Genomic DNA, 8,902 nt, shown 5'->3' on the forward strand with positions numbered 1-8,902 from the left:
TGAAAGAGATCTAATTTTTCTCACACTTTCCGGCCTATAGCCACTGAATTGGAAAGGATTTGAAGCCAACTGGAAACATCAGTCTAAGACTTAAAAAACTATAAAACACACTAATCTTTGTTAATAACCCAAACTAAATAGAAACACCAAACAAAAAAACTCACCAACACAAAAGACGAAAAAAAACGCTGCCCCCACCTCGACTGTTAGACATGTTTGATTGACAGATTCTCCTGAGCCCTCTTTTCAGTGGAAAGAGGTGTGGCGCTCAGACAAGCTCCCCCCTATGGCGACAGTAGTTGTCATACAAATGTTGATTCAGACCGACTCAGACCAATCACTCCTTACTAACCTCATCTGGCTCCAAATAGCGGTGTCTGTAAGACAACCAAATGGCTTCATTTTGTTGTATTTCATTCTAGTAAGCCGTTTTCAGTGGGTGACGTCACACTCGCTCAGTCCAGTTCTCTTATACAGTCAATGGTCTGCTCCTGATTTACATGGATTTGAATGAAGAAATATTCTGAAATCCTCAGATGCCATTTTAAACCTAATTTTCTTCGTGAGAAAAATGCCACAAGAACATAAAAACATCAAAAACACAATTTATTTTGGAGTGGATCTATGGAAAACATGAGCCTTTGTGGTTTTAAATAAAAATGTTAAATTTTCTATCAATTATTTAGTGATCTTTACAGGGTTAAAAATGTGATGCATTCCTATGAAGAGGTGTGTTTTGTAAATCTAAATTTAATGCTTTTTTTTATTGTTAATTTTTGTTCAGATCAGAGTTTGCTTGTGCATTCTGTACAATAAAAAAGAACAAGATGTGAAAGACTGCATGTTTCATCAGATTACAAGAGCATGGCAGCCTGGCTGGATTGTGTTTCCAGTTTTTAAGGTGGTCACTTGTATCTCTCAGCATTGAGTCATGTGTGCCAGCTTGTGTAGGGAGAGAAGAGAGAAAAACTCAAGCGTGGTCTTTTCTGGTTCTCCGTGTTTGACCCACGCTGAAAGCAGCCCTTTCTAAATGACGGAGGGGCTGTAATTTGAGATTAGAGGAGAGGTGTTATTAACCCAAACCCGAGCGCGGTACTCCAGACATCCAGATGTTGCGTTTGAGGCACCGGGAGAAGTCGGGACTGTTGCCTCTCGGCTGCGAGACTTAACTTTTATTCGTCTCTTTCGAGTCTGTCTGACGGAATCGCGCTTTTAAATCCTCCCAAATGTGTTTTTAGAGGGGAAAAACGAAATTCTAGTGGACTTTAAACTACTTCAAAGACTTTATAGCTGTCCAGTTTGAACTTTTGAATGTGTGCGCACTAGAATGAAGTAGTCTATCTATCCATCTATCAATAGGAGTTTGTTACGATTTAATCTCGAACTTTTCACCAGTGTGTGTGGATTGAGGGGGTATCATGTCTGTTTTTCACGTCATCCTGACTGCGTGGATGTTGTCACTTTCGGCACGTGGGGCGTTTTACCGGGGACCGTTACATCCGGAGATGTCAAACGGGACTTTTCATCACTATTTTGTCCCGGACGGAGACTACGAGGACAACGACGACCCGGAAAAATGCCAGATGCTTTTCAAAATGACCGACGAGCGAAAGTGCAGTCTGGCCGAGGACCAGGACTTCGTCATCAGGGATGACTTCACCATCGTCAAGCGGCAGATCGAGGACTCGGCCCGGGTGCTGGAGGGCATCGCCAAAAGCATCTCCTTCGACCTGGACGGAGAGGACAGCTACGGGACGTACCTGCGCAGGGAGACGGGGCAAATCAGTGAGGCGTTTACAAACTCGGAAAAATCCCTGCTGGAGCTGGAGGTGAAGTTCAAGCAGAGTCAAGAGAGCGACCTGAAGGAGGAGAGCCGGCTCAGTGATGACTTTGTCAACATGGTTCTGCACACACGAGACGTCCTGAAGGAGACACTGGACATCTCTCTGGGCCTGAAGGACAGACATGAGCTGCTGTCTCTGATCATCCGGAGCCACGGGTCGAGACTGAGCAGGCTGAAGAACGAGTACCTGAAGTTCTGATGGTGGAAAACACTTTCGCTCATCACACCACCTCTAGTTTTGGGTGGCGTGAGTAAAAATTCAGGGACATCCAGTCAAAACAGAAGACTCAATCCACGTTTTGTTTTGTTGTGTTAGTCTTGGACACAGTTGCCAATATCTTAAGTTTCCCAACATTAACACCCCCCAAAATGACTTAAATCTACGTGAATCATACACCAGATCAACGAAACTTAGCTTCAAATCTGATTTAGAACAGTTGTTGGCATCTTTTCATTTGATAATGCCGTGTGTGACATGGTCTGATTGTGTGCATATACAAAACTGTGATGTAAAGAATGGTAAATATTAACCATTGACCTTTATATGAGAACTGGATGGAGTGACCCCTCCTCCGTCGCGCTTCAAACAGGAAGTAGCTGCTGGCTCCAAAATCCCATAGATTTCTATTAAGAAATGAACAGCTATTTAGACGACTCTGTCATTACATTTGTCAAAGTCACAAGTGACAAGTTGATTTTATTTGATTTAAATATTTAAAAAAATATATTCTTGTTTATTAAGATTAATAGAATATGAAATGATGTGATGGTGTGTGACAGAAACCTCTTTGGGTTTTTACATTCTTGCTCTGCTGCCTTTTTTTTAACATGTTCCCTATTTTTTTTTTCTTTTTTCATGAAATTTTTTCAATATTGCAGTATTTGGCCCATTTAAATTATACGCTGACCAATCAGATGCCTCAATTAAAGTACTGGTCCCTATATGTTTATTGACTGTTCGACTTATATGATTGACCAATCACTGACGACTTGCGACTCCAACATGGCGACGTCCATATCGCGAAAAAATTATTGAAACGACTTTATTTCACCGGAGCCAGAAATTAGCCATTTTCACACGTGCTCAGTCCAGTTTTCATATACAGTCAGTGATATTAGCAAAAATTACTTCAGTAAATAAATAAATTCTCACTTCAGTGTTAATGCATGCTTGTAAAACAACTGCTTTTATACAGCCAGCCAGCTGAAGAAGGGAACGCTGTAACGTTCCAAAAGAAAGTTTCCACACCTCGCTTCTCTGACTGAGAACAGAGCAGATTTTGTGGAGGGCTGGAGGATTCTGGGACGGGCTTAAAATCTGTACACGTGGTGAGTCAGTTTATGTGTCAGTGTCTGTATTTCTATCCTGAACGCTGCGTTTTTGACCTAAAATACAGCATTTGGATAATGTATTAAAATGCTGCCCAAAAAAAAAGCTGTGCATTTCTCTGACAGCTCATATATATGTATATAAGTGTAAGAATGTCTAAATAATGTATCCCTTTTCCTTTGATTTTATAGGCTTGCAGACTTTGCACATTCCTTCACTGTTCTGGTTCTATAGATCGGGACATGAATTTAAATGCAAAGTGTTTGTGGCGGCTGCACAGACGGAATCCTCTCATAAAATGTAGATAAAAACAAAGTGCCAATGCTTTTTTTTCTTGGACTCTGAACGCCAACATCATTCCTAGTTGCGTATGGAAAGCTTTGAAACCAAAGACATTGTATTTATCTTGTGCATGACTTGCTTTGATGGATAAGACTGCAGAGAGCACTCAGTAAATTCTGATTTGTATGATGGATCGTCAGGCGTCTTCTCAAATAAAGTACTTGGGTTGAAAATGGAATCTGAGAATTTTTATTCTTCAATCTTTGTGTTTTTTGTCAACACAATACTCTAAGGCTACTGTTTTTCAAGAATGTTCACTCAACCTCCCCTTTAGAGTTGTGGCTTTCCCGCAATGTGGTGAGAACGATTATAATTTGAAACATATATTTCCATGAAAATTACAAGCTTCCCCAACGTGTTTGCTTAAGGAGCTTTTGAAGTCTGCTGTAAATTGTACCCACGGGTTTCAGTCGCCTAATTATAAGTAATTTGAAGGAAGAAGCTGCCGGTTGGTATTTATGAGGAGCCGAGATGGAAGGATGAGTGTGTGTGAGTGTGTGTGTGTTTAAAGTGGTGTAGAGGACCCTAAAAGCAATGTTCAACTACTGTTAAGCTGCAAACAGCTCTGAGTGACGATTCGTCATGTTTTAAAGATCCATGGTAACATTCAGTAAACAATGTGGCACTGCTAGAACGGTCAAATATCTACTGGTTGTAAATTGTGTAACATTGCAAAACTTTCAAGTGACTTGTAGCCCAGTTAGAGTTCATAACCTTATACACAGTGTACTAAGTGCAGACAGCAAAGGTGGCAGTGGGTTGCCTTGTGTTTTTGCAGGAGAAGCAAAAAAATCATGCTTTGCTCGTAAAAAAAAACTTTGTATGAATCTGTAATAAGTTTCATAACTGTAAAACACCCCATACTGTATATATAAAGTCCCACTCCGATCATCTTCTGTTATATTTTAAAAGCATTCCTGGTGGTCTTTTACTTATGATTATGCCATTTTTAGCCATAATCCAAATTGTTTTCTGGGACATAGTTTCTGCAGAGCGGCAGGAATTCATTAAAAATTCCCCTCTGAGTTAAGGAGGTGGGGGGCTGTTGCTCCAGAGCAACCCCGCCGCCCCTTCCCGTCCATGTTGCTGAGAGCTCAGTTTGCACACTCTCATTTTATAGCCCCCACACACACCCAGGGAGCTTGTGGCCTGCACAGTCATTTTCTACGTCACAAATAGAATCTTTTTGAAACAGTTGCTTTTTTTCATCTGCTCCTGATTAACAGGGATTTGAATAAAGAAATACTCAGACATGTAATTTTAACCTTAGTTTTCTGTATTTATAGCCTTTCTTCGTTAGAAAAAAGCCACAAGAACATGTTAAAAACGGCAAAAACACAATTTCCATTTAAGTGGGTCCGTAACCCTTGTGCTATCCTAGGCACTTTAACATTGGGGCTGGGGTCACCTGGATCCAACTCCCAATGTTAAAGTGCCTAGGACTGACCTGAACCTGAACCAACATGCCGAAAGTGACAACATCCACGCTGTCAGGATGACGTGAAAAACAGACATGAACCTGTCCTGAACCTTTTTTCTCCAATGATTTGTGATCTTCACTGGTGTCCATGGATTACATGAAATCCTCTCCACCTTTATCCACCTTTGTCATGGTAGGGAAGACATGTCAATGTAAGGGTAGGGTCATCTGGACCCCACAAGATAGCACAAGGGTTAATTTGAACTACAGAATAAGGCTGTTTTTTTGGTAAATCTGAGATTAATATTCTCAGAAAAAGTCACCTGATGAAATGGTACAATAATTCTTTATAAAACATCCTCACCCTCTGGGGGGGGGGGGGGGGGGGGTTTCTCACCCAAGCTCGGTACCTCCACCAGTAGCCTGGGAGCTTGAGGGTCCTGCGCAGTATCTGGGCTGTTCCTAGCGCAGCGATTTTCTGGACTGAGATGCCTGAGGTCTCTATAGGGATCTGCTGTAGCCCCTCCTCCAGTTTAGGGGTCATTGCCCTACTTGCAATAATTCCTAATTCCAGTCACCACGGGCACCACTGTCACCTTCACCTTCCAAGCTTCCTCTAGTTTTTCACTAAGTCCCTGCTATTTCTCCAGTTTCTCATGTTCCTTCCTCCTTGATGTTTCCATCACTTGTTACTGTACCATGCAAAATCTACTTTTTTCAGCTTTTAAATGTATTATAATGTTCATTCCTCACAAAAAAACAAACCCCAAAGCTGTATTTTGATCCATGCATTTCTGAGTATTCCTCTAAGAACCTGCGCTCTGAGCACCAGTCCCTCCCAATTCACAAAAACGAGCAGGTTCTCACAGCCTAACACACACACACACACGTTCTTTACTGAGCTAGCAGTGATTGGCAAAACTCTTTTTGCACACTAAAGAACGATTCCTAAATTAAATGTTTGTTATTTTCACAACCCTCACTCGCCACCATGGAGTGGTCCGTTAGCCTGGGGGGCGGTGCTGGCAGCAGACTCTTCCTGGAAGGGGCGGTTCCTGACTTTCATACATCACAATGGCTATGTCAGAATTCCCACCCTAATCCCTATAGTGCGTTCGCCATTTTGTAGTGCTGTCTGAATCTACAATTCCCAAGTCGAGTGCCCTTGAAATTTCCCAGAAGTCTCTGCGAAAAACCAGTGTGCATCGATGCCCACTAGATCGGCGAATATAGACCACAATGCATTGCATTGGAACAATTTTGCCAAAAAAAAAAAGTTTTTAAATGCATTTTTTTAACAAAACATCAACGTTTTCATCTTTAGACTCATAAAGAATCGTTGCAAAACGCTCATATTAATTAGATCTGAACTTTGTGAAATCAATGACGTCATATCGGCATGGTGTCTGAATTGCTTTTAAAATTCATGGCACGACATCGTTTTTTAGTAGTTAAGGGTTAGGGCGGGAATTCGGACACAACCAACCCGCTCGTTTTGTGGATTGGAAGGTGCTGGTGCTCAAAGGGCAGTTTTTAGAGGAATGCTCATGGGGGTATTCCAGAAAACAGGTTATGCTAGCTCCCACAGTAAGTTTGAGGCTTAAGTGTACAACCACTGCTTTCGGTTCCAAAAACAGAAGTATGTTTCAGGGTATGTCAAGTTGCCATAGCAACTCAAGCTCTGAACATAACCTGGGGCTTCATTTATAAAACTTTGCGTAGGATTTGCGTCAGAAGTGGCGTACGGATGAAACATAGGACGTGCGTACGCACAGAAATATTCGGATTTATGAAACCGTGCGCACGCACATCCTACGGATTTTTCCCTTAATAAATCACAATCAATTCTAAATGTAGCGCAGCTTTTGCGGCTTCATGACACGCCAATAGTTGCCCATAATTAGTCCGTGAAACGGCCACAAGTCAATATTCATTGATTGCGAAATCATGGCAAATACAGAGAGGAAATGAAAAAAACGTAACTTCACTCAATGTGAAGTAGAAATTATCGTTGGCAAGGTGGAAAAGAGGAGAAAAATGTTGTTTGGAGGGCACAGTGTGGGCATTACTAATGCCAAAAAGGCACGTGAGTGGCAAACGGTGGCAGACGCCGTAAATGCTATAGCCTCACAATCTCGGACCGTGGCCGAAATAAAAAAGAAATGGTCGGACATCAAAATCCTAGTGTTGTTAGGACTTGAAGTGGGACTGGCACGGCGTGGTTCCTCTGACTCTGAGTGCTCCTCTGTAACGCCGGGCCCAAAAGCCCGCAGATGTCCAAGAGGACGGCTCGAGGAAGTCGGAACCGGCTCATAAGCCACTCGTCCTCGTTTGCCATCAAGTCTTCTCGCTGTCTAAAGATGCGTTCACTCCGAATTCTTCCATTTGCCACATCTTCTAAGAGCGCAAGATCAGCCATTGTGCGTCATTACGCATTGTGATGGGGCATTTTATTTCCTTCCATTTAATTACATCTGACAAGCTACAGATGTCGGTAATAATCGATGTGGAAATGGGAAATTGTTCAGCGCAAATGTAATTTCTTGTTGCTTTCTGAATGGTTGAGACATACGCCATACATTGTTTTATCAAAAATAAAACAAAGTAAAGGCATATGCATGAATACCATAATTCCATAGCTTATGAAGAAATGTTTTACTATGTAAACAACTTTCCCCAGTGGACAATTAATACATCTGTCTGTCTATCTATCTGCACCTATATCTGCTCCGTCAGACGGACACACTGACGAGAATATCAGTTTTGCATATTATTTCGTTCTGTTAACTATATTATTTATGAGGATGAATTGCACAACATGCCAATATTGCAGAACATATTTCACTTTTCTTTTTGCAAATATGTGTTCATATGAATTTCTGTTGTAATTTTCGTTTGTGTAGGCTGTTAATTGTAAGACTTGCTTTGTGAAGTCTTCATGTTATTTATGAGAGGCAGTATTGTCATTTTCACTTTCACGTGTTTCTTCCATCTGCAGACGGTGTCGCCATTTCTCATTTCACCCGTTTTTGTGCATACACCTGGGTCAGAGCTTGCGTGAAGGACCACACATTTTCCCGTCAAGTTTGCTTTTTATAAATATCAATTATTGCTTATAGAGTGGCGTTCGCCTATTTTTGTGCGTACGCAACGTTTATAAATGAAGCCCCTGGTCTGGAGCAGGTTTAGTTGAAGGTTAGTTTGTTTTCAGAGAGGTAAAGCAGCATGGCGTGTCCATTTGAAAACGATTTAGTGGATGAAGAAGCTCAGACAATAATTTTTCCATCATGAGAGGGTGATAAGACCACATATGGATGTTGGAAAGATAAACCTTTTTACTTTGATCTAACTTAATTATTTGCTTTAATTAAGATAAATCAATTCTTTTTAGTTAAGTCAGCTTAAAGATAACATGTAGTTATCAGACATTTATTTTACTTTTATTTAAATTAATTAAACTAAGTAGGTGTAACTTTGGTGCTGCTGTTAGATAAGCACCGCAAGGAATTGTGGGATACCATTCGCTTTGCCTGTCTGGACGGATTTGGGTTTAAGTGTGGGTTTTTGACCAAATGTGTTTAGTTGTTTAGCTGTTTTACTGTGTTTTGCCGAGTTATTTGTACTGTTATATTTAATTCTTTCTGCACCATGTGTGAGAGGGAGGGAGAGAATGATGAGTTTATATAGCACCCCTACTGTGTTTGTATGTAATGTTATATTTATAGATATGGTACATGGCTACCTTATATAAAATTGTTTTGTTTTATTCATTTTATTGATATAAAAATGAGTATATCTGCAGGCTCAAATTCAGACATATGAGAGTTCAAGAATTACAATAAATTAAGATGGAAAAACTTTAATTGAATTGGAGTAATATTACATTTAGTTAGATAAATATGTGAATTTTAGTTGTAAAAAAATATTGTGTAAGACGTAAGAAATTAGGTTGAATAAATTTAATTCA

General features: G+C 40.6%; 1 protein-coding gene across 1 annotated transcript; it reads left to right on the forward strand.

Moving 5' to 3' along the window:
- The first annotated feature begins 989 nt into the window (after positions 1–989).
- fibin (fin bud initiation factor homolog (zebrafish)) lies at positions 990–3,693 on the forward strand. Its single transcript, XM_011487635.3, has one exon. The coding sequence runs from the start codon at positions 1,419–1,421 to the stop codon at positions 2,040–2,042; it is 624 nt and encodes a 207-aa protein (XP_011485937.1). The 5' UTR covers positions 990–1,418; the 3' UTR covers positions 2,043–3,693.
- Positions 3,694–8,902: the final 5,209 nt, after the last annotated feature.

Source organism: Oryzias latipes, chromosome 3, assembly GCF_002234675.1.
Source record: "Oryzias latipes chromosome 3, ASM223467v1".
Classification (NCBI taxonomy): domain Eukaryota; kingdom Metazoa; phylum Chordata; class Actinopteri; order Beloniformes; family Adrianichthyidae; genus Oryzias; species Oryzias latipes.

Bases quoted from the DNA above. Each gene is read 5' to 3' on its own strand.
- fibin (XM_011487635.3), top strand. From the start codon at position 1,419: ATGTCTGTTTTTCACGTCATCCTGACTGCGTGGATGTTGTCACTTTCG.